Here is a 26,671-nt window from a genome sequence, read left to right as displayed (position 1 = left end):
TGGGACATTAGGTTTTCCTGTTTGGGTAAACAACTGAACCCTTCCCAATCTCCAACTCTGCTTGTGCATGTTCTGAGCGCTGCTGAGACCTCCCTCAAAGCATCCACGCTGCATCCTACTCATCCAGTGAAGGAGAACAAGAGGAATAGAAAACAACGGGAAAACATTGCAGGAACTGTCTGCAGAGCTACTGCTGCCCAAAGGTAAACTCTGGAGGAACAGGCACCACCAGTCTTTGAAGTCCCATGCAAGATCAGTGTCAGATGTCAGCAAAACTGACATCCGAGTGAAGGTTGTGAGGAGGCGGGAGGTAGGGTCAGGTTTTCCAAGACATTTAATTGTCTAAAGTACAGAAAAATACTTCCTGAAATGTTCAGACTATTTAGCTGCATAAGTGCCAAAAGAGTGCTCCAGTGCATGGGCAGTACAGCAGGTACCTTACACTGAGGCAGTTAGCATAAGCATTATGAATATATGACAGGGTCAAGAGAGCAAAAGCCACTCTGAAAAAATATTGAAACCAGGAAGGCAAAGCTATGTTTGTTTGATTTCTACCAGAACAGCTCCATAACTTTAGCAGTAATTTTACTAAACAGATTCTAGAAATAAAACACCCATCTGTACTAACTGCATGGGATGCGATGGGAAGACGAGACAAAAATCTCTACGCATAATGCTAGTTACTATATCCAGCAGGTGAAACAGAACAATCATTTGTCTTTATCCTGCTATTAACCTGGCTGCTGTATATGGACAGCCTTGAGCAGCTAAACCAGTCCCCTTGTTCCAGTCATGTTTAAGTGGCAGTTCTCTATGAACTCACTTTAATACAGTTATTCCTGCCACAGGCTAATCAAATGCTAGCACTCAGTATTTCAGCTGCTTCCCAACAGTAACTTGGAGTTGTTCAATGCATCTGACAATGATCATTCTTGCCTGGTGCCGTGTGAAATGCATTCACCAATCTCTGTGGTTCATTTACTGCTGGGGCACTTTGCTGGAGGCATTCAATGGACAGAGTATCTTTCTTTTCTCCAGAGCTGACAAATTATGTGAAATACATGTGAGTTACTATATTTCAGTTTAGAAACCATTTGCCTTGATGTTCTAGAGATTTACTTAAGGGTTGGAGAAAAATGTTTTCAGCTGAACCTGATTGGGATTAAACTAGTTGTGACAGATGCAATTCATCTGGGAGATGTGAAAAGGGAATAAAACAGGCTTTGGAAGGTGCTATAGAGTTCTTTCTGTCAGGGGGGCTTTCTAGTCTTTTGTCTTAGTGATTGCCTCTTCTTTTCTACATTTCACTATGCCATCACCTATCCCTCTCAATCGCTTTCTTCCTTTGGTGCTTTCCCCATCTGTGGATTTGCGACCCTGCAGCAGCCCCTTAGTGATCCCTGGTAAAGATGGAAAAAACTTCTTGGGGGGAACCCCTTCACGCAGGACTCACCGCCTGCCCCCACGCCTGGCCTGGTGCTCCATAGATTGGGACCAGCTCTGCTTCCTGCAGCCCCTAGGCTCTGGGGGCTTCGGCTCTGTCTACAAAGCTACCTACCATGGTGCAACTGTGGCTGTGAAACAGGTGAAGAAGAGCAGCAAAAACAGGCTGGCATCACGACAGAGCTTTTGGGCCGAGCTGAATGTAGCCCGTCTGCAGCATGCTAATGTGGTACGTGTGGTGGCTGCCAGCACATGTGCCCCTGCCAGCCAGAACAGCCTGGGCACCATCATCATGGAATATGTGGGCAACATCACCCTGCACCATGTAATCTATGGCACTAGTGATGCATGGAGGCAGGGTGAGAATGATGAAGGAGGATGTGGAAAAAAGGCCCTGAGCATGGAAGAGACTGTGTGTTATTCTTGTGACATTATGACTGGCTTAGCCTTTCTTCACTCACAGGGCATTGTGCACTTGGACCTGAAGCCTGCAAATGTCTTCATCACTGAACAGGGAGTGTGCAAGATTGGAGACTTTGGGTGCTCCCAAAAACTGGAGGATGGCTTGTCCCAGAGTCCCCAGGTTTGCCAGCAAGGGGGCACATACACGCATCGTGCCCCTGAGCTCCTCAAGGGGGAGAGGGTCACTGCCAAAGCAGACATCTACTCATTTGCTATCACTCTCTGGCAAATTGTCATGCGAGAGCAGCCCTACCTTGGTGAACGGCAGTATGTCCTCTATGCTGTGGTGGCCTATAACTTACGCCCTTCTCTGGCTGCTGCAGTCTTCTGCGAGTCACCTGTGGGCCAAAGACTTCAGAGCATTATTAGCTGCTGCTGGAAAGCTAATGTTGAGGAGCGCCTAAGCGCAGCCCAGCTGCTTCCTAGCCTCAGGTCCCTTAAGGGCAGCCTCTAGGAAAAACTCAAGATTCTTAGTATCTCTTTTATTGATTTTTCTTATCCCCTGGCCCTACTGCCTACCTGAACATAATGAATTTAGCCGCTGTGTGATCTAAAAGCTTTGTTGCACCCCCTGCTTTTTATATAAAAAAAGAAACTGCTTTGTTATGAGAAGATTATAAATAAAGAGATCTAACAAAACTATTTTATTATTGTGGGAGGGGATAGATGCAAGGATGAAGACGGCAAATATGGTTCTTTTTCTGGTTGTTCTGTTGTCTGCTGCCTCGCTCAGGAAAAAATGAGGAATGTGACATGCAGAAAAATAGCTGTTTTCAAATAAGTGGTGAAGTACAAAAAAATGCTGCTTCCAAAAGGTTCTTGGTACATAAGAACTTTGGTATTTCCAAAATATGAGATATAAGCAGTACTTTAGACTTGCTGCATTTGTGCATTTGAGCCTTTCCTCTTCATTTTCCAGGGAATAAGTGCACATTACAAAACAGTGGATGCACCAAAACAAATACAGAGTCAGTGTTTCTCTCCTGTTTATATATATACTTAATTTCAGTAAGTATGTTGGAAAATGTAAACTATCCAATCTCCCTTTTGAAATAAGGAACCTTTTCATCTAAGGCTATTAAAGGTAAGAAGATGGACAAATTAACAACTTGTGCTTATAAAAAAACTTCTATGCTGTTAGGTGTCTCTGTCACAACTTGCTAGTTGGTATATTATAAACTGGTATATTGTCTGAAGTATCATAAGAGAATCTTGTGTGAAATAAGTTTCTAGGTTTTGGAGATACAGAGGGAATTTTAAAAAAAAAATCTGTAAAACCCATGAACTTGAAGTGAGATATGTAAATACAAAACCCTCCACTCTTGGGGGCTGGGAAGGGCGAAGAGATTTCTTGCCCTTCTTAATGCAGGGTCAGTACGACATAAGATACTCAAAGTAGTCAAAAGGAAGATTGCTTAAAGAAGTAATAATGATATTCTGCCAGTGCTTAAAGCATACACTATCTCTATAACTATATATAACTATTCTCTGCCCATGTCATTGCACCTACTAATGTTTTAGCTACTCTGTCTTTTCTCTTCTGGTTGTAAAGTGTTTGAGACAGCAAATGCTCTAGGCAATGCTGAAGACAAAGCTCTGATCCTTGATCTGTCAGAAATGATAATTACAGATCTGTCTAGATTTCAACCCTTATCTAGAACTACAAAGACCTGGCTGCTGTAGTTCATATTGCCACTCTTCTCAGACTCTGCTCCCTTTTAAGATGGGAGAGAGTGATGTTTTAGTTAAATTGTTTTTCATCTCTGCTCCCCACCCCATACACTCATTCTGGGGAAAAAAATCCCGAAAGAATTGAGCCAGTTTTTTGATTTCTGGCATGCATCTGTTCTAGTCCTGTGAAATCCTGGAAATGAGTGTGTGAATTTGAGATGATTCTGTAGGTCTTTATGGTATTTTGGCTGTTCGGAGTTATTGCTTTATAAAGCTTAACTATTTCTTGCCTGCTGGAATCAAAAAAACATGACGTAAATGTTGGAATAGATTTGTGCTTTCCCCTCCAAAATAATTATGCTAGAGAACAAGAGAGTAAGTTTTTTCACATTGTATAAATCTTTCAATAAACCAGGACTATCTTATAAAGTTGTTATGATAAGCCAGTTGCCTTTTAAAATGATTAAACAAAGGGCATTTAAAATAAAATGTCAGATAAAGCCACTGGTGTGCCTTACCTTAAACAGCAAGTCTTAGGTAGTGATGTTTCTCCATTCTTATGAGTTGTATTGTATTTTGTCATTCTAGACAGCTTATTGCTTAAGCTGCTAGAAACTTGGTATTTTGGGGGCTTACCTGGGCATGCGTTTCTACTGTTCCTTGTAAATCAATAGAAACTATTCTATCATGTATCAAAATGGATTCCTTGTATCCTACAAAGTTATGTGAAAGACATGTTTATACCTATTGCTTCATAAACTTGCGTTGCTTGAATTTTAGTTAAAAGATTAATTGGATCTTCTCTCTGGAAATCCTCTTCTCTTACTGTAGTCTATCCATTCAATGGACAGAATTTTATATCAGAAATAGTAGTGACAAACTTTCCCAATCTTTTTCCCCTGTCCCCCTAAAATGTCACCCACCTACTTCTAACAGCATAACTGCAATTCAGTCTACTAGACTTGACTTTGAAATATGTTGCCAGTCAAGTATATAACTCATAAAGCTCGAATATATAACAAATATATAACTGAAAACTCAGATTCCTAACACTATCATAAAATTGTGAGAGAAATTGCATACTTTAATTTTTCCCTTGTAACATAACAAATGCATTAGGGATATGTTAAACTAAGATAGGTCTGGAGTTAGACTAACTGCTGCTTATATAATATGCTTGGGATACAGTTGTCTAATCAAGCAAACCAAATTATACTTACTGTGCTACCAAAGCACAGACTGACAAAAGTTCTTCCTGAGCAGTACAAAGCTAATGCTCAGGTTAGAAACTTCAGCCATGAAATACCACTTTTAACACAGTAATTGGTAACACTGTCTCAATATGAAGAAGTAAAATGTTTGAATAGTATACAGCCAGACAGAAGGGCTATGGTAGATAAAGTTTATGGAGAAAATAAGACACAAATGCGGAAGAGTTTAGCTCCTTTGTGTCTTCCCCCACCCCAGAGAGGAAAACAGTCACACTGAAATCTCAATAAGCTCCACATTTCTCCCAACAGTGGAGGTCAAGTGATAGGTTTTGAGCTGAAACTTACTCCCCATGGAAGTTATCTTTCAAGAAGCTCTAGCAGATATTCTCAGATCTACTTAGTTGTTCTTTACTTCAGAATGAAGTGTTACCTTTTCTCATAGCAGCTAACTGGCTGAGTTTAGGAAGCCTAGGTGAATTTAATGGCTATCTACCTCTGATCTGACTTTGTATAGCATAGCTGTTCAACTTCAAATATTCAGGGAATGCTTTAGCATCAGTAAGTACTACTTGAGTCTCTGAAAAATCAAGCTTCCTTCAAATTTTATGTTACACTTGACCAGAAGAATATTGGGTGACCAAGACCCACCCTTGCGGTGTAATCAACTCTGCAGGTGTCTCTGTCAATTTTGCTGGATGCACAGTAGAATTGATATGTAGGCACATCATGATCTACTGTCACAACAGTGTTCTCTCTTTTTTTTTAAATAATTTCTAACATTTGATTTGATCTTTTTGAATGCTACTGAGCACTGGTTTCATACCAATAAACAAAGATCTCAGGCCTGATAGGTCAGAATCCACCCTTTTATATGCAATAAGGATTGTTTTGCCTGTTTGCATCACTTTATATCAATCTGTCTTGAATTTGTTTTGCCAATTTGTAGTTAGCCCTTGCCTTTACTGTCCTGAATAACTTTATCATCAGCAAACTTGCTCCTCTTATGGCTTACCCTCTTGCACTTCATTTTTCAATGTGTTGAACAGCACAGAACCTTGTGAAACACCAGTAGTGGAGTTCGCCTAGGTGAAAGAACTGACATTTTACCTCTGTTCCTGTCTGCTAGGTTATCCAGTCCAGGATTTTCCCTCTTAGACATGGCTGCTCCATTCCTTTAAAAGTTCTCAGCAAAAGATTTTTTTCAAAAGCCCTTTGAAATCTAAGGGGAATATATCAACCAGCTCCTTATCTGCGTGCTGTTGACTCTCCTAAAGAACTCCAATACAATTCAACACAATTGTGAAGCACAACTCCTTTCAACAAAAGTAATGCTGACTCCTAAGCAAATCACATCTGTGTATGTGACTGTTAATTCTTTTAACATAGTTTCTACTAATGTACCTGGTACAGATGTCAATTTAATGAGTTGATAGTTTTTGATTCTCCCTAGACTCTAATTAACAGGGTCTTAAAAAATATATATATATATATTTGCTCAGCCCTTTGGTAACAAAGATGTTTTAAGTGAGGTTTCATAATAGGATTACTAAGACAGTGTCTATTTTACTCTTTTTGTTTATAAAAACAAGGTGAATACTGCCTAGTACTGGCAATGTGTTACTATTCACTTTTTTTTACTTAGTCCCCAGTCAACTGGAAGAAGTTTCACATTTCCAGATCCTAGTCCTAATGGTCCTAACTTTAACCACACTAAAAGCTGCTGGAAGGGTAGCACAGCAGGGCACAAGCAATCTAGATGGTTTCTGGAATACATTGATGAGAACTTCCTGACACAAGTGATTGAGAAGCTGACAAGGGGAGATGTTCTGTTGAACCTCATACTTGCAAGCAAGGAAGGACTGGTTGGGGATGTGAAGGTCAGGAGCAGCCTTGGCTGCGGTGACAATGAGATTGTGGTACCCAGGATCCTGAGAGGAGGGAAGAAGGTAAATAGCAGAATTGTATCCCTGTACTTCAGGAGAGCAGACTTCAGCCTGTTCAGGAACCTACTTTGAAGATGCCCATCTTGAAGAGACTGCATCCTGGCAATGGATGTGAAGGACAGCAGGAGGGGCTTCTGCAGCTGTATTGGCAGCAAAAGGGAACACTAGGAAAAATGTGGGCCCACTGCTGAATGGGTCAGGGGACCTGGTGACAAAGGACATGGAGAAGGCTGAGGAACTCGATGCCTTCTTTGCCTCAATCTTTACTGGCAAGACTGGCCTTCAGGAATCCCCCGAGACCAGTGGGAAAGTTTGGAGCAAGGAAGATACCTACTTGATAGAGGAGGATGAGGCAAGGGAACATTTACTCAAACTGGACATACATAAGTCCATGGGACCTGATGAGATGCACCCATAAGCACTGAGGAAGCTGGCTCACGCCTTTGCAAGGCCACTCTTGATTATCTTTGGAATATAGCGGGGGAAGTTCCTGAAGACTGGACAAAAGCAAATGTCACCCTTATCTTCAAGAAGGGCAAGGAGAAGGATTTGGGAAACTATAGGCTGGTCAGCCTTACCTCAATCCCTGAGACGGTGATGGAGCCAATAATCTGGGAGCTGTTTCCAAACTTATTAAGAAGGTGATTGGGAGTAGTCAGCATGGATTTATGAAGAGGAAATCATGCTTGAGCAACCTGATAGCCTTCTACAATGAGATGACTGGCTTTCTGGATTAGGGGAGAGCAGTGGTTGCTATCTCAGCCTTAGTAAGGCTTTCAATGCTGTCTCCCATACCATCCTCCTAGATGAAGTGATGAACTACAAGCTAGATAAATGGACAGTAAGATGGACTGAAAACTGGCTGAACTGCTGGGTAAAAGGGCTGTGATCAGTGGCATGAAGTCCAGCTGGAGGCCAGTCACTAGTGGTGTAGTCCCGGGGGATTGATACTGGAGCTAATACTTTTTAACATCTTCATGGATGACCTCGCTGATGGAACTGAATGCACCCTTAGCAATTTTTCAGATGATACAAAACTGGGAGAAGTGGTTGATACACCAGATGTTTGTCCAGAGGGGCCTCAACAGGCTGGAGAAGTCAGCTGACAGGAATATCCAGAAGTTCAACAAAGGGAAATGGAGGAATAACCCTATGCACCAGTACAGGCTAGGAGCTGTCTGGCTGGAAAGCAGCTTTGCAGAAAAGGCTCTGGGGGTTCTGGTGAACACAAAGTTAAACATGAACCAGGAATGTGCCCTTGCAGCAAAGAAGGCCAACAGCCTCCTGGGCTGCATCAGGAAGAGTGTTGCCAGCTCATCCAGAGCATTGCCAGAAGTGATTATTCCCCTCTACTCAGCACTGGTGAGACCACATCTGGAGTATTGTGTTCAGTTTTGGACTCTACCAGAACAAGTAAGACATGGACATGCTGGAACAAGTGCAGCAAAGGGCCATTAAGATGATCAAAAGATTGGAGCATCCATCATATGAGGAGAGGCTAAGAGAGCTGGGATTGTTCAGCCTTGAGAAGAGAAGGCTTGGGGGGAGGGGGAGTCTTACCAATGTGTATAAATAGGTATTAATGGGAATGAGAGGGGGTAAAGAAGACAAAGCCAGACTCTTAGTATTTTTCAGTGAATAGACAAGAGCCAGTAACCACAAATGGGAATACAGGAAATTATATTTAAAAATGAGAAAAAAAAATACTGTGAGGATGGTTGAACACTGGAACAAGTTGCCCAGAAAGGTTGGGAAGTCTTCATCCCTGGAGATATTCAAAACCTAGTTGGACATGGTATTGAGCAACCTACTCTAGCTGACCCTGCTTTGAGTGGGAGGGCGGGGTGAACTAGATGATCTCCAGAGGTGTCTTTCAACCTCAATGATTCTGTGATTCTGAAGTAAATCAATAGTTTTTTGAATTTCAGACAGTTCCTGAGTCCTCCTACAAAAATGTTTCTAGCATGGGACTATTCTCCAGGAAGAGCATAAATGCAAAGAACACACTTTGATTCTTTGCAATGGCTTTGTTGTCTTTGGCCTGGGGGGGGGGGGGGCGCTTCTTGCTCTAGTTCAGAATTCTGTGTTCATCCAGATTTTTCCCTAAGTCTGTTTAGAAGTTATTTTTGTTCATTATCTCCTCTTCCCCATATATATTTAACACAGTTCCAGATGGTTAGTAAGACAAGGTTGTAATTCAGGAAAAACTTTAAGGGTTACACATCCCTAATTTATTCTCTTCATTCCTGGAACTGATCACCAGCAGGTGATTGGCCTAAACAGAAGATCTATTGAAGACCTGGAGAAAGTGCTACAACCAGGTAGTTATAGTTTATTAACATCTTCCAGTGCTTTCTGAGCCTGAAATACTTGTGAAGCCAGTGCTGCCCCAATCATCCAGCCAACCATTTCCAGTTCTGGGGGGAGGGAAGTAGGAAGGGAGGGGCGTTGTTTTTTATCCATCTGTGACTTCTGAATGAACTAAAAATGCATGGTGATGGAATGAAGGCACAGAGCATAGGTGCCAATACCTGTGTGACCTTGCCATGATGCAAAATATAGAATGGGACCTCACTTTTTCTATGGACTAAGTTCTTGGCTTGACAGGGTTTCCACATCAAATGGAGGCAGTTGTCCAGGCCTCATGAAAATGGTTTGGGGGGAAAGAGTGGAGAGGCTAAATGATCTTTTAGAAAAGATGCATAATGAGTTTGGCTGGACTAGCATTCTTGTCCTGATCAGCTCTGTAGGGTCTAGCAAATTCTGAAGTATGGGACTCAATCTTGCATAGATTCAGATGATGTAGTATTACTGTAAATCTAGCAGAGTGATATTTTAATGTGTCTGTAAACAGTGCCCTCTAGCCTTCTGCCAGTCAGATACGCTCTACTCGGTGTGCAAGCCCTCTGATACCAAGGCAGGGAAGAACTGGCTGGACTTCCTCAAATGAGAGTGACTGTGTACCTTGAGCGTGCTCTTAGGAAGGAACAAAGTCTCATTTGTTCTGACTGAATGTCAGATCTCTTCATGTCTTACCAATAAACTTGCTTTTGTAATCAACTAAGTGCCACAGTTTGCCACAGTCCACCAACATGTGTCCCCTTCTTCCCCTCAGATGGGCATGTGGGAAACTTTACAGGATGTTGTTAAGAAAGAGATTTTATCTAACACTAAATGAACTGAAGGCCCAACTAAGAGCCTTCCTAGTTAGTGCTGAAATGGTTTTATATCAAAATTAAATTACTTATTTTCTTCATTCTAACAAACACCTTCCATGTGTGCTCTAGCATTCTGTAAAGCTGTGGAATTCAAAAATTACCTTAGCAGTCAAGTGGTTAGAAGGAAGATAAAAGATGGCTATAAGCAGGGGAACTGTACAATTGTAGTAACAAAACATAAGTTTCTAGGAAGAATGAGAAAGAAGGAAAAGAAAAAGCAAGGATTTGGAAGTGTAATTTTATCACTCTGTATTACTTCTGATTTACTGCCCTATAGCTATTACTGAAGGTTTAGTGTCTTTGGTTCCCAAAAACAAATGTTAGTGGATTAAGAATTGAAAACTGAACTTTCAGTTCCCAATAATATTCATAATCAGTTAAAAAAAAAAGAAAAAGAAGTAAGCATAAGCTACAATTTTGATGCTACTCAGAATTCTTTTTTTGAGGAGGGGAGAATCATAATTAAACACATTTGCTAATTAAGGGGGGGAGGGTTATCTGTTTCACTTTTACATAGCTTCTGGCTTCTCATCAACAAGAAGTCTCTATAACCCTGTCCTTAGCTTGTTCTGTTGTTTGCCTCTCTTTCCTTGGAGGCTTCTTCTGTATCCACTTACTTCATATTCGCTGTTTTGCTCTTTTCTAGTGTGATGCCTTATCTCAACCCAGAAAGACAGAGGTAACAACACTATCTTCTGATGATAAAAAATACTCTATAATTTGGAGTTGGAGACATCCTTAATGCAAGGGTAAGATGGGAAGACATGAAGATGATATATGGGTTCCTTCTGTATTCTATGGGAAGATACAAATTACTAATGAATTACTGGACCTTTATGAAGTAGACTATTTCATATAATTTACCATAGAACTCAAATGTAAATAATTTCAGCAATCATGTAATCCAAGGTTACTTTTAAACTGTGTACTACCTTCATATCTTTTATGATTATAATCTAAACACAGGCATCTAAATTCATTCTATGCAGTAGAAAAAATAAAATAAAAAATGATCAGAATTCCACAAATATTTGTAAATTCAGTGGGACTACTCTGATGATTAATATTTGACTTATGTATCAATTTTTGTAGTATTAGCATTTGGGTTTATAAATTCATCACTGCAATTGAGGTGAAAATGGGGGTAAAGTAGTGATGGTTATTTTTAAAATTAACTTGTCTTTGAACTTTTTATTTATACTTTAGTTTAGCTATTTATCCACTACAAATAGCCCATGCAGTGTTAAAATAGCCTCTTTCTATGCTTCAGTAGACCCAGTTGCCAAATATTTGTCTGCCTGTCAAACAAAGACTTAAAACCAGCCCAAGAAAGAAAATGGAACAAAAAAGTCTGCTGGTGCCTATCCCAGTATTCCATCAGCTAAGGATGTCATGGGACAATGTGATAGTAGAGGCACCATCAGACCCTGGACTTCCCGGAGCACATGGCTGAGATATTATGCTACCTACTCAACCTGAAGTTCAATAGCCTGAGCGTTCAGCAAGGCAGGAAGGTGATTGCATTTGCCTTTACAGGGCACTTGCGATAATAGGGTAATTCATAACTTAATAAATATTCTGCTGCACGTATGCCAGGCTACAAAGAGCGAAGTAGGCTGAAAATTGGAAATGTAAATATCCAGCTCTTTTTAAGCTACTTCCCCCCAAGAAGGATGAGAAGAACAACATTTTTGCTTTCAAGCCATGTATTTTTCTTAACCATTTACTTCAAAAATGGTGAAAAGGTTTTGACTCAAATATGCAACTGGCCTCAGAGACAAGTATGGAAAGTTGTACCTGAACAGAGATATTTAAAAAGCTGAATATAAATATGGGAATAGATACACTGTGGATGCTGAATTTTTAAAATAGTAGTTAATAGTACATATTATGTAATACAATATGTTTAGAGAGATATCATACACTTTTTTTGGCCACATTCTTGTCTCTCTGTTATCCAGCAGTTCCATTTAAATGATTTGCAGGTAACACACGTCTATACAGAAAGCTTTTGAAGGAATGTATCATTGTATTGCTATTCCAGTGGATCAATGTCAGCTGAATCTCTCTTTGCATATAAAGTAACAGAACTTTTCCAAACTTCCCTTAAAGTCGTTAATACTTGTATAGTTTTCAGAAATGAAATGATTGCTATTAGATGTTTTCTAATTTAAAGTGGAGAAAAGGATATCATTCCTGTCAAAGGCTGACTTTGACATGGAATCAATTTCTTTAAATTTTTTGAAAGTATTTTTCAGCTTTGAATACTTTCATGTTTGCATAGTTCTTTGAAGAAGTTGTGTGTTGAATTGCAAGCAGCATCTGAAAAAGTGTCCTAGCCATAAAAATTAGCACTAACTGACAAAACCATAATAAGGGTAGTATGAAAGAGCAATGTGTGTGGGGAGATGAGGGGGTTGCTGGAGGAGGCAATGAGATGAGCCAGAAACAGGGAAAGGAGAGTCACTCCAAAAATGAAGCCATTTACTCCAAGCCGTTCAATCAGGAAAGCTGTCTTTGAAAAATAAGTTCATGATGGCTCTTGAATTTTTGTGTTTTGTATTAGAGCTACCTGCCTCACAGACTAAGTCAGGTCCTTGTATGACTCAAAACTAAGGCTCTTGAACTAGCACTTAAAATTGGACAAGGACATCAGTTCAGATCGGTCTCCTACTACCACCAGGTAGAGATGGTCCGCTGTCTAGTTAAAAAAAGCATAGCCTTTTCCCCTGCTCTCCCCCCTCCCAAACCCCAAATGTCTTGGCTAATCAAAATGGCCAATTGGCAAATTTTAAATACTCTGTATATCATTATCAACCCCCAAAATATTTGTGAGGTTTTTTTTCTTTCTTTCCTTGATGATTACACTATGTGCCAATTATGATGATAATTAGATGTTTGGACACAGCTCTTTATTGCTATACTTTACTGAAACACCACAAGTGATTTAACAGTGTATACTAATACACAAATAATATTGGATCTTTCACTGAAAAATAAATTTTCTGTTATATACGCAGAAGATTTTATGAGTTAGGAGCTCATTTTTCCATATCGAAGCTGTGCTTTTGTTTCCAAGAAATAGGAGAATCAAGTCTTGCATTCCTAGGTATTTGCACATGCATTTGTGCCTGCAAGAACAAAGCAACTGGCTTTACCTCACACCAGGAATAGTTCACAAGAGTATATTAGAAACGGTTCTTCCTCTGAACGCAAAAGGGACTCTCAAACAAGAAATATACCTTCTGCAAGTTTTCAGAAAGCAGGCCATCGACAGAATGAAGTACATGCTGGGTGGTCTCAGAACTGTCTTTCAGTAATTAGACTGTTTCAAGATATTTTGTAATATAAGTATTTTGTACTTAAAAGAAAAATCTGAGATCATAATTATGAAAGAAATCACAAGGTTTTTTTCAGGGGGCATGGCTACCATGTTTAAACCCACCTTCTATGCATGCCACAAGAATTAGCTTTATTTGCCTTAAAAATGGAATACTTAACCACAATCTTCCTAAGCCCTAGCACTATCTTTTCCTCAGTTTAAACAAGTAGACAATACTGCTCCTCTTGATCTGTGCATGGGACACCTGTTGCTAGTGTTTTCACTGTGCATAAAGATAGGGATGTTTGGAAAAGAAGGGCAATTGTGCGTGCCTAAGTATAGTTGTTCACACAACAATGCATGGGGAAAGACTTCTTTATATTATAGTACATTTCCTGGGAGACTGACCAATCCATATTCTCACACCTCATCATAATTGATCAACTGCAGACTGCTGTGAAAGGAAATCCACAAACTATTTTTTTATTACACGTGAAATAGGAAATTCCACTGTGTATTTAGGTCACAGTTTAGGAGACTTGCTGTAGTCTCTCATAGGTACTTCTCTTAAACAGAACTGCTGAATCTTCTGTGAAACCACATTACAAACTCTACAGTTGTTGTTCCTGCCCCCCAACCACAACCTCTTAATTTCTAAGTAGCAGGCTGCAGCTGCCGCTTTGCCGCATTAACTTTTTAGAGACGTTAGCAAGTCCTTTGAAATCAAAACTTCTTAATATTTGATGCCTCTTGGGTCACTTTCATGTTACATTGTAGATCTGACCAGCTGTTCTGAACAATCACACTGTAATGATTTCTTCAGTAGTTGTTAATTCCTGTTTCCAAAGCACATCTTTAACCCCAAAGCATCTCCTTTAGTTCCAGGTCCTAAGTTTATATTGTTATGCCTGTTTCTGTCAGTTTTTGAGTAATTTAACTTTGCTAGTTCACACGGGCAGGTCACAACAGAAGCACTACTGAATTGGCTTCAGTCTCTCTCCCCAAACAGATTCCAGGGTTGGGAAAGGCATCTCTTCTCAAGTCCCACAGAATTCAATCTGACACCTATATGTAATCTAAAGAAAATTGTGGAATGCAACCAATATCCTGCTCTAATGGTCCCATACTACCAAGATGGTGACAACATCTTGCTTTAAATCTCCTTCTTGTCACCTATGGCCAGCATTTGCCAACTTGTTCCAGTGCTCAGAAGTATTCAGCATCTAAAAACCAGCTGGTTCAAGACTATCATGAGGAGCAAACTAATCTTGGGGGGATGAAGAAAAACTTAAACAAACAAACACATGATGCAGTGATGCATTCTGTATCAAGAGGATAGTCTTTTAGTCATAAGGCAGTGTGAGGTCAGAATCATTCCTTAAATTATCCCTGCTCCATGATAGAGGGAGCACAAGCACCATGAAACAGTTCCCTCCTACTCTGTCTCACCAAAGAATTAGATTAGATTAAAATGGTCTTTGAGAGAAGAGAATGTGATCAGTGACTTCATAACAGGGCTCTAAAATGGTAGACAGAGGGTCATGGGCAAAAATATATGTGGACTATATATACTAGCAAGCATAAATTACTGTAAAATTATAAACTACTTCTTCTTCAAGGACAGACCTACAAAACCATGCAAACACCCTGCTGTTAGTAGCTTTCCACAAAGTCTTTACATGAGGCAGACATAAGGAGGAAAGACAACTCCTGAAGTTTTTATTAGCATGTAATGTATTATAAGAGTTCGTATGCACTATTATATGCTGCTAGTTCCTAAATGCTCCGTGTACAAAGAATCTGTAGAGAAGCCAGTGAAGTATTTGCAACATGCCTGAGCAAACCAACAAGTATCCTGGAAGCCGTTTCCAATCCACCTGTTAAAAAGGTTTGGTATATTCAAATAGTCAGTTGAATTTTATTTGAATAGATGCAGCTTTTTAACGTGTGCTTCAAACTATCACAGACTCTTCTTGAATTGTATTTTTCCAAAATAAAAGACAGTGCTATGTGGTATTGCCTGAAGTGGCAAAATCTGGGTTAGAGAAATCTATGTAGTTTGGAATAAACTTTTTATATGATTAATCCTTCCACACAGGAAGTCTTCCAAAGTGATTCCCGAAATGAAAACTGGATGCCACAATACCAGTTTTGCTTGAACGTCCACTATTTCTGCTCTTACTTGACTGATGCTAGGGATTTTTTGTACAAGAATTGCATGGCCTCCTCTTGGTAATGTGGCCTGGATAACAACAGATGATATGGTAGGAATGTGAGTGTAAATAGCATGTGTGAACAGAATAACCACATCTGCCTGTTGTGAGAGGATGTTTGCCCAAAAAACAGTAATGCTAAGAAGAAATTAACAATGACAAAGTTTAAAACAATGATCAGCCAGATTAAACGGTAACCAGGGGATTACCGAGAGCCTTTTGAGAAAATGAGTTAGCTTGAAAAGTATTATAAAAGTAACATGAGAATTTGTGATTGTGAGGAGAGACTTTGGAGTGGGAAAGCAGTAACAGAGCAGTGGTTAAACCAGGCATTACCACTTCTATCTAGGCCTCACAGAGCATCTTCCCCATCAGACACTGCGAGTAGCCTGTACTGGGAGTGGGGTGCCAGCACTGGGGTGCAGCAGGAGGGAACCACCTCTCAGGTGCACACACGGGAACTCACGGGGTGCCCTTTCAACAGCATGTGGATCAGCCGATTGCAGGGAACTGCACAGATACGTGTAAAGCTGCAGCACCCACATCTCCAACAGGGGATATTTAGAAATAGGGGAACTTGCACTCCCCAAAGAGGGGTGTGCTCTTGTAACCCACGCTTCCTGCAAGACAGGAGATTTGCACACAGAACCACACGGAAGCATTTGTGGGAGCAGAATTTTTAGGGATTAGTTATAAAAGGCTGTTTAAGAAATTTGTACGTGATTTTTAACACTCTAAGTTTCTAGTATTGTAGTTTATCTGCTGTATTGTTGATACTGATCTACAATATGTAGTTCACTGATTGCTGACAAATTACAGGTTGCTATTCAGTAAATCACTTTGATCCTGTTGTGATTTAAAGCATGTGAGTTGAGCAATTTTTCCCCTGCAAAAATTTTTGTTCAGTTTTGTTATCAGCAAGGTGAAAAGTGTCACATTGGTAAAGCAAGGAATAGAAAGGCAGACACCTTTTCAAACAAGCTTGGAAGACATAATTCAGCAATTTTAAATGATCTAAAGACCAAACTATGGTTGTTGCGAAAGAAATTCAAATGATATCCTCCTGAAAGCAGTCCAGATGTACAATTTTATGTTCAAAGACGTGTTACAGTGATATACCACAGGTTCAGCATCACTGGAAATGCTGCAGCATATCAGCAGTTAAATATTTTGTCACTGTAATTTTTGTTCTGTCACTATAATCTTTATCAAGAGAAGAAGGCAGCAAAGACTAAGGAGAAGTTCCTGGGAAGTCAGAGTCTAAGCACATCAACAACAAGAAGCCACGTGTATCATCTGTTAGGAGAAAGTATGTTTTTGTAAAGAAAAAGAGCTTGTGAGGATAATTATAAAGCTGATTCTGCCCACTTGAAAGACACTCAATTAGCAATATTCGTGGTAATTTTTGTCAAGTGTAAAGGACTTCTTCAAACCCCAGTTGCTCTTTTTTTCTGAATCACAGGTCTAGTTCATGGCTTTCTCAGTTACCTAAGAAACTAAAGAAAACCTAACATGTTGAGGGGTTTCCCTATTTTTATATGATGAACTTTACGCAAGTATTATGAAAATTTAGGAATGGACAGGCTAGACGCTACATTAGAACTCCAGCTGTGGGCTTGTGCTTATGCACAACACATGCTACACATCTAGCTGCAAAGAATGTTAGTTACCAGAGAGCTACCCAGCTACCCAAGTCCACATTTAAAATGGGATACTTTCAGTTCAGCTGTGAATTCTAAAAAAGTTCCAATAGCTGAGGCAGCTGTGGACATAAACATAGATACCCAAAATATAAAGACTACAAAGGGATGTTAGTAGGTACTACCCTTCCTGAACCAAGAACTTGTAGGAGACTTCTGAGACATGATATAACTGAATAACTTCAAACTGACACAGGAAGACCTGAAGATACCTAGGATTAAGACCAAGCAGATCCTGAAGCCTTACTTAAAATGCTTGAAAAGAACTTTCATTGGATTTATCTATGTAATTGGACATATCTTGTCAGCCTGCTTACTGGTTTAGCTACTCCACCATCTATCAATGATTTCAAGAGAAATCTTGATTTGCAAAGCCTGTGGAATGTGCCTGTCATTAACACTACCCAAAGGTGCGATCAGAATTCAGCATTTACCAGAAGGTAACAATTAAAAATGCTGACATGCAATGGGAAATCCACCAGAAGCAATCATTTCAAGAACAATTAATACAATATTTTAGCAAATGCTGAGAGACAACAAGCACATTCTCATTCAGTTAGTCCTTCAGTCACACAGGCAGACTTACATCTCGATTCATTCCTGAATTATGACTGCTCTAGCACTACAAAAACATCTAGAAGATCTCCTCAAAGACCTTTTATCACATGACCAAAAGAAAACAAAAAGCTAATTAATGGCTAGGCTAAATGGATTTAGATTTGTGGAATACTGGGCCATCTTTATGGAGGTATAATTTGCTTCATTCACAGGAGAGAAAAAAATTCTTCCATGGGAAAAATTAGCAAGATTAAATAAAATGGTATTCAATAGCTAAAGAATCAGATGACCATTCCTTTAGCACAAAACAAAGATGTTCAGGCTAAAACTAGGCAAAGGACAAAAAAAATCATGATGAGAAGAACCTAAGTGCCTATACGTATATTTAATTTGGAAGTATAACCTCAATTTAATTGGTTTTACTGTAACCTAGTTGAAAATACATGGATTACAAAATATCATCAATACTTACAGACTATTTCTGAAGGACCAACTGGTCAAAGGAAGGAAGAAAATAGTAGGAATATATGAAAAGGAAAATAAAGTCAGAAAGGGTCATGAATGCACTTGGATCAATGTTCTGAGTGAGAAATCATGAAGTTAGATATTAAATAGTTTCTGCTATAGACTATTAAATCATATTAGAAACAGGATGCCTTGCTTCTTAATCCTTATGTGACATAAGAAAAAAAAATAATCCTGAAAGCTTCATCTAAAAAGCATATGCCAACAGTACATTACATGTCCAAAGTCACAATCTCATAACTGAAATAACACTAGTTGGGGAGAAAAACCTACACTGAAAACAATACATAACCAAAGGAAAACAGGCACAGTACAAAACATGAATGAGAAGCTAGGAACTGCAGAAAATTTACAAGGTAACCAAAAACCTATATCAGTCACAGATGTTTATCCATGTGAGGAAAAGTGGAGTCATCTTGTATGTATTTCACAGAAAGCATAAAGTTTAGATAAATATTTCTGTTCTACATTTGAGGAGAAATACACTCATATCAGAAAACTCTAACAATAACTAAGGAAAGCCTCAAACATAAGAACTAAAGTAAGGCTTTTTTTTTTTTAATATATAAATCAGCAGCTCCTGATTACTTGCATCCAAAAACTTTAATGGCTGGCAAAGGAGACCTCTGTACTGTTAATGTGGATTTTTGATAAGCTTTGAGAAATCAGGGGAAGCTCAGAAAAAAAGCTTCAAAGAAAGCTAAGATGGTGCCAATACTCTTAAAAATAAATAAATAGGCAAAAATTTCAGGAACTTACTGTCAACCTTGTATTAATCCCAGAAAAAAGTGTGACTGATGCCTTGATACATGACCAAGAAATAAATGAGGAAACTATTGCTTAAATTACTCAAATGTTAAAAAAAAGCCTTTTTGGACTGACTTTATTTCTCATGCAATTAGAGCATAAGTTTGGTAGATGATAGGAACAATGTTGATGTAGCAAACATTTGTGAGCTGACTTGTTCTGTATGACACTGAGAAACTGACACAGTAGTGCGCACAGTTTATGTTAAAGGAGTTAACATTAAGGTGACAGGTCTGTATCATTAATAAATCAGTCAGATGTATTTTTAATTGAATCCTACTGGGATCAGTTCTTGGCACCAAAGTATTTAATATTCTATCACTTTATCAGGAAATAAAGCTTACTGAAAAAGTTCATAAAAGCTCTAAGTAAATAATGCAGAAAAATTGCTGATTCAGAGCCATCTGGATCACTGGAAACTAAGTGTTTCAGTGTGATCATATCACATATCTAAGAGTGATGAATATAAAACACTTATAGGACGGAAAACTTCCTCAGGAAGTAGTTGAAATAGGTGATAACAGAGTAAACACTGGCTCCTTATGCATAACTGAGTTCAAATTTGTTAATGTAGTTGTTAATCACCTCAGAAAATAACCCCCCAGAAACAAATGCTGCTTTCAGTGTAGGAAGAGGCCAGGGAAATAGGACTGTCATCAAAACAGATTCTTCAGCTACTGCTTGCCGTTGGCAAAAGCCATTGCAGGTTCCAGTCAGTAGCAGTGGGATGACTACTTCTGAATTCGTGGTTTTTGTGACTACTTTATCAGAATATAGCATCTCATTCCAAAAAAATTATTAGTAAGTTGGAGATTTCAAAGAGCAAGTACAAATGTTAGAAGAACTGCAAGACAAGTCTAAAACCAAGTGTTAGTGTAATGCTTAGCATATAAAAAAATTATCTCATTTGCATGAAGTGTAAAGATCATACAAAGACCTATAAAGTATTTGATGGTGGGAACAAAAATCTATATTGGGGCAAAGGCTTAAAAGACCCACTGTTACAGCTGAATTACAGTGCAGATTAAAATACCACATAGACTGTTTTTTGAAAGACTATAGCAATTACTAAGCTGCCAAAGATGGCAGCAATTTTGCTAACACTATATATGTCTGTGACTGCTGAACTGCAAGAAAACCCCAGAAGCTACTAAGTTAAAACATTATTTCAAAAGCCATAGCACAGCTGAGCTAAAAGATGATCACGATGATCCTTCATACAACGTACATATAACATCCATTTTTTTCAGCTAGATAAATCTGCGAGGTAATGATGTAACTAGAAGTGGACATACTCGCAGTAAGATACTTTTGTGAGTGACAGCTATCAAAGTTCAGGCCAAACCACTGGCTATTCTCATTAGAACACCCTCTCTAACACAGGATCAGAATAAAGTGAAGGGGCTTCAATAAGTAAACTGTATCTAAGTTCCTGAATCCGGGCGTGAATGAGGCTAGGGTTTTTACTTGATACTGTTTAAAGCTTCCGTTCTTCCGCCTCCACTTCTAACAGCGAGTCTAAGATATAACGTTACTTACATAGGGACGAGCCTGCTACCACTGAGAGCAATGAAAGGGCGCTTGCAGCTCAGAACCTGCCGCTACCTATCGCAGTAAGCCGAGCTCTAGCGGTACAGGGAAACGCGGGTGCAAGGCGAGCGCACCGTCCTTGTCGCAGGGCCGCGCCGCAGAGCTGCCTCGCGGCCTCCCCCGGCCCGCGCCCTCGCGGACCGGCTCCGCCGCCTCCCCCGAAGCGGCCGGGCCGCGCAGCAGCCCCTAAGCGCGGCGCCCCGGCCGGCCGTGGTTGGCCGCGCCTCACCGCCGCCAATGGCCGGGCGCGAGCGGCGAGGGAAACGCTCTGCGACCCCTTCTCGCCCCCAACACGGCGGCGAGCGCCTATGGGGCCCCCCGCCTCGCGGCCCGAGCGAGGGGAGGGGGGACGGGCCGGGCCCGCCTCGCCTCGCCTCGCCTCGCCTCGCCTCGCCTCGCCTCGCCGCCGCCGCCGCGCAAAGCCCGGGCCCGCCCCCGCCGCCGCGCTTCCGCGTCCGGCGCCGCAGCGAGAGGTCCCCAAGCACCCGGATGGAGGCGGTGCCGCTCGCTATATAAGCGCGTCGCGGCCGGTGCGCCTTCCTCTGCGAGTGCATCCCGCCGCCGCAGCAGCTGCTGCCTCCTGACTCACCGCTGTTCGCTGGGCCGCCCGCCGCCCCCCGCCCGGGAATAAGTCGGTCAGGAAGGCTCCGCGCCCGCCATGGTGAGGCGGCGGCCGTTGGCGGGAGGGGAAGGGGGCGCGCGCCGCCTCTCGCGGCCGTCAGCGCCGCGTGGCCGCCGGGCCTGGGCGGCCGCGTGCTCCGCCGCCGGTGCGGGGCCGTGGCCGCCGCGCGGGCCCGGCCGGGGGCCTCTGAGTGCGTGTGGGGGGCGGCTGCCCCGCTGTGGGACGCCTCGCAGAGCGGCAGGCCCAACGGCTGCTTTTTGGCACGGTGCTCCCTCCCCCCCCCCGCTCGGGCGGCTGTGCCCCCCCGAAAGTGGGTTCTCATGCAGAGATCTGCACCAGGCCGGTCTAGCCTTAACGCTTCCTCCTCCAAGAGCCGCTTCTGGTATTTTATATGTACGCTGCTCCTGCGGCAGCGAGGTTACAGCCGGCTGCGGCCCGCAGCAAAACACGGGCATCAAAAAAAAAATCTCTGCCGGCGTGAGTTGTGGTGAAAAGGAAGTGTGCATTCGTCCTTAAAAACGGCTTTCATGAGAGGAATATACCACAGTTAATACAACAAACGTTATTTGATCAGCCAGCGAAATGTAATATTGCAGCCACTCTTTTTTTTTTCCTTCCGATGCCTCTTTGCTCGTTTCTTTCCTTTCATCGGTGCACCCGGTCCAAGTTAACACCCAGTTGTTTGCGAGCGTTTAATTGCATAAGCTCTTCAAATCAGCCTCCTAAAGTGGCCTAGTTAGTTTTTCTGGCCAGATGCCCCTTTTTGTTCTTGTTGTTTAAGTGATTCATACAGCTATGTTGTTGATGTTTTGTTGATATCTTTGGTACTTGATTTACAGTGAGGTTAAGTTGTAAGATATGTAAAATCTTAAATGTGTTTATCTTTGAGTATGAGGAGGATTAGTGACTAGACAGTCTGCTGTATAAGGCAAACTCTGGAGGGATGTTCTTGCAGCTTCCAAGGTGAAAAGCAGTTAGACTCTCCATTCAACAAGTAGGATGAGAGTCCCATAGCTAGATTGTTCTTTTATGCTCTAGACCTATGTTTTAAGAGGCGGCATATAGTGTTAGTTGGTGTTGACTGTGACGTTTGATATTCATAACTTCAATATTTTAGGCATTTAAAGATACCGGCAAAGCACCTGTGGAACAAGAGGTAGCAATTCATCGAATTAGAATTACTTTGACAAGTCGCAATGTAAAATCACTTGAGAAGGGTGAGTGATGCTTTTTTTTAATGGTGGTAGCTTTTTAAGTAATGAATGATGCAAAATATAATGTATTGAGATCAGTACCAATTAGCGTTTGCCTGTTTGCATTGGAGTTGGCTAGCAAAGCCAAACCAAAGGGTTTCATACACTGACCAGTAGGTTCCGATTTTATTTTGAATAGAAACTAGTGTTTAAGATTTTTCATTGTAGTGGAAACTTCATGTCATGATTGCTAACTTTAGAGAGTGCAACTTCTGCCCTTTGGTTCTTGTGGGGGTTTTAAATGTTACTGTTTTAATGTACAAAAACAGAAAGACACGATTTCTTAATTTAAATTGTCACTCTTGTTATGAAGAGTTTAGTTTATTAGTTTAGCATTCTTTAAGCTATTATTTAACCTTGCTTTGGAACTAGCTATGCCAGTGTTTTAACCATATATTGTAAATGTTACAGAATCGTTGCTTGATGCAGGATCTTCTGGCTGATACGGTTCAAATATAACTTAAACTTGTAGTCAAATGTAACTTAAACTTGTAGTAATGGCTTTTGCCTACTGTTGTAACATGATTTTGTAAACCATGGGGTAACTCTTCTGCTGATATGTAGTTGGCTATGAAGATAACTCTTGAACATGAATTACTGTGATCATTTTATACGCTATTCTGAGCCAACACCTCATCTGAAATCTTCTTTGCTTAAAAAACAAAACAAAACCACTCATGACTCAGAATCTCTGTTTTACAATTTTTAGTCTGTGCCGACTTGATCAGAGGTGCTAAGGAAAAAAACCTAAAGGTGAAAGGACCTGTTCGCATGCCCACCAAGGTACTTAAGCTCTCAAGAAGATGGGAAAAGCATGTTGTTTTTCTGTATATGAACACTTGGAATATCTGAAAAAATGTTGAGATGGAAAGCAGTATTACTAAACTGAGGGTGATGTAGTTTAACCAGCTCATGAATTAACAAATTTATTTGACATGTGGGAAAAAGTAGTGCAACAAATGTTGAAAGCAGAAGTTTTTGTCCTTAAACTTCTTTTAATGTTGTTGGGTTTTTTTTTATTAAATTGGGTGTAGGGAATAGGCATTAAGAATGAACATCAGTGGAATATCTCTTTAACAAGTAACTCTCCAATGACATTACAGATAACATAGAGTATTTTTAGTTGGACTGATTCTAGAAAGTCTTCTGTATACATCAGCTTAATAGTCTTTGTTTATGATTTTGTTTCAGACACTGCGAATCACTACCAGGAAGACACCTTGTGGTGAAGGTTCTAAGACCTGGGATCGTTTCCAAATGCGTATCCATAAGCGACTCATTGACTTACACAGCCCTTCTGAGATTGTCAAGCAGATCACTTCCATCAGCATTGAACCAGGTGTAGAAGTCGAAGTTACTATTGCTGATGCCTAAATGATGGTCATCTACTTTTAATAAAGTTGATTTACAGATTTTTTTCACTGTCTGTTTTTATGTTTGTGCAAGAGTCTTGGTTAGTCCTGTGATGATTTTCATGAAGTACAACTGAGATCATAATGAAAATGCTGTGTGGGAGAACTATATTTTAGGGAAGAATACTTCAATTATAAACATGAGGAAGATGAAACTTGGGCATCACAGTTTCATTAGAGGCTGGTGATTGCACAGGTATGAGTACATAAACATAGGCAGCACTTAAATTATTAAAAATAATTTTTCCATCTATTTAACTTTGGTTGAAACTTTATTCCATACCCAGACAAGCAATAGCATTAAAATTGATGTTTAGATAAACTACAAGGTTTTGAATTCTTAGTTTTTGCTGTGCAAGGCTGAACTAACATTTAGCTTTCTTTGAGGGTGTTTTTTTGAGCTTTTCACAGTCAACAGATCCTGAGGATGTTAGTTATAAAACTACATTTGCAGTGAACATGTTGAGTTTAGCAAGTTCATTCTTTAGACTTGCATGCAGAATCACAATCAATACTAGGTGTGGAACTCTAGTTCTCTTTTAGGTTAAATTTCCATAGATTGAACCATTAAAGAAATGTAAAAAGTGAGTTAACTTAATATGTCAAATAAGCTATTTTCTTTGGTGCTACTTAGGGCTCTCAAAAGGGTTTTTGTTTGTTTTGTGTGTGGTGTTTTTGTTGTTGTTACTTGAAGGAACTATGATTAATTCTTAAACTTACAAGAGGTAAAGCACTGAAATAAGTGAAAGATCACTGTTTCATTTCATGCATTAAAATCAGGTTGCCATCCTAGCTTCTGCTCCAAGCACAGAAAAGAATTTGAATTCTAATTAAGCAAGTAACAGAAACAAGGAAACCTGCGTTTGTGCGAAGATTGAGATTCTATTCACATTCTCCAAGACCTAAAAAGTTTGCCAAAACTTGAGCCTCCTTCCTCAAGGGTATTCAGGAATCTCATCTGCCCACCCATCTTAATTTTATTTAATTTAAGTGTTAGAAGGATTCTATCCCTCTGGCTAGCAGGTTCAGAAACTTTGCTGGGAGAGGGGAGACAGTCACATTTACACACTGAGATCACAATGATCCTGTTTCCTTGGGAAACAGCTTAAAAATAATTGTTCCCTCAAAGAATTGTGAGAATGGAGAAAGTATCTGTTTTTCTAAAGGTCGGTTTCTGGTAATACATTATAGATATGAACTATCTGATAAATATTTCCAGTCTTCATTTTAAAATTATTTTATAGGGTGCTCTGAAAAGCATGTCAAAAATTTGACTTTGTTGTGAACACAAGTCAGACTGATTAAAAGGGGATAAACTGGGGCAGCCAAGTAACAGGCTAAAAGTGCTACCAGCTGAGGCTGGCTGACCTTTGTATATGATAAGCTATTGACTTTCACTCAGGTCTTTTTCCTTCTGCCTGTTTAACCCAGTAACTTTCTGACCTACAGCACTGGGAGGAGGGAGGGTTAGCTGGCTTTGAAATGAATGTGAGACTTCACTTCTGCCTTGGATTATCTTTCCTGTTGGTCAGTAACTTACTATTAAATAGCTTTCTATCAGCTCACAGGCTGACTGTATCTTGGAGTTAAATTGTGTCCCTGAACATACGCAAATCACTTAGTCCCATCTATGTTCTTTGGGTAGCTGGGGCTCTTTAAAAAGTTCTCTGTAGTGTTTGGGGTTTTCTCTTTTCCTCTGCCTCCAACTTGCTTGTGAAAACCTGAATGCCCAACTTGACTTTGCACTCTTATTTGTGCTTTTCAAAAATAAAGCCACCTTCCTACTCCCCTGACATATATGGTCATCCCACATGTTTTTTCTTCTTTGCCAGGTAAGCTGTCAGGGAGTTTGTGTCCATTTGCTTGTTTAATGATTTAAGTTGATGGCCAGTATGCTCTGTTTCAAAGTTACTTCACTGGGGAAATAGGTCCCTTCTTTCTGTGGATGTGTTTTATTCCACCTAGTAGGTGCATAGTTCACTTAAATTGTCCTGATCGTATTGGCATTATTACCATAATATTATAAATATTATTAAATTATAACGATTATAATGTGAACATTTTGTGATTTTTTTCTACAAAAATACTATGTAGTGTCAAAATAGTTACCTAGCTGTCATAATAACTTTACATAACTTCTGATGGAAATATTTAGATATCTGCTTCTCCTCCCCCTCCTCCCACGCCCCAGCACGCTCTCAGCTAGTTGAAGACACTTCTTCCTTTGGCTGTAACTGTTGGCATTATTTCACGCTGCCCCTTTGCCGTTCGTAATTCAAATGCCCCCGCCCTTTGCCTAGTAAAAATAACTGAAGCGTGCGTCACGGCAGCACGCTGAACGAGGGCCCTCGGTGGCCCCGGCGCTCGCCGAGGCGCCGGCTGCGTTGCGCTGTGCGGTGGCGCCCCCTGCCGGGCGAAGGGAGGCGCCGCGCGGCGGCGGCAAACGGCTCCGCTCCCCCCCCCCCCCTTTCGGCCAATTAGCGCCCGGCTCCCCCCGCTCAAATCCTCCCTCCGCCGCCCACGTGGGGGCGTTTCCCGGGTTCCTGCGCGCTGCAAGGTAGCGGCCGTTAGAGCCGCGCGCACGGCGAGGTGGCGGCCGTTGGATGCTGCGAGCCGGCAGCCGGGGCGGCGCTCGCCCGCCGCCATGCCCGGCCTCGCTCCCGCCGTGGGGCAGCTTGAAACCCTTTACTGCGCCCTCCTCCGCGGGGCGCTGCCTCCCCT

The 26,671-nt window shown here is 40.9% G+C and overlaps 2 protein-coding genes and 1 non-coding gene across 3 annotated transcripts; all 3 read left to right on the top strand.

Moving 5' to 3' along the window:
• Window positions 1-114: 114 nt before the first annotated feature.
• MOS (MOS proto-oncogene, serine/threonine kinase) lies at window positions 115-4,818 on the top strand. Its single transcript, XM_026080468.1, has one exon. The coding sequence runs from the start codon at window positions 1,310-1,312 to the stop codon at window positions 2,357-2,359; it is 1,050 nt and encodes a 349-aa protein (XP_025936253.1). The 5' UTR covers window positions 115-1,309; the 3' UTR covers window positions 2,360-4,818.
• Window positions 4,819-21,197: 16,379 nt separating this feature from the next.
• RPS20 (ribosomal protein S20) lies at window positions 21,198-23,955 on the top strand. The gene is made up of 4 exons (XM_026080470.1): window positions 21,198-21,324; window positions 22,403-22,502; window positions 23,248-23,321; window positions 23,730-23,955. The coding sequence occupies exons 1-4, from the start codon at window positions 21,322-21,324 to the stop codon at window positions 23,910-23,912; spliced, it is 360 nt and encodes a 119-aa protein (XP_025936255.1). The 5' UTR covers window positions 21,198-21,321; the 3' UTR covers window positions 23,913-23,955.
• On the top strand, window positions 23,104-23,169 carry LOC112973092. Its single transcript, XR_003255880.1, has one exon. It is a non-coding gene; the product is annotated as a small nucleolar RNA U54 (small nucleolar RNA).
• Window positions 23,956-26,671: the final 2,716 nt, after the last annotated feature.

This window comes from Apteryx rowi, unplaced genomic scaffold (assembly GCF_003343035.1).
Source record: "Apteryx rowi isolate R43461 unplaced genomic scaffold, aptRow1 scaffold_522, whole genome shotgun sequence".
NCBI lineage: Eukaryota > Metazoa > Chordata > Aves > Apterygiformes > Apterygidae > Apteryx > Apteryx rowi.
This window is presented reverse-complemented; position numbering and strand designations above follow the sequence as displayed.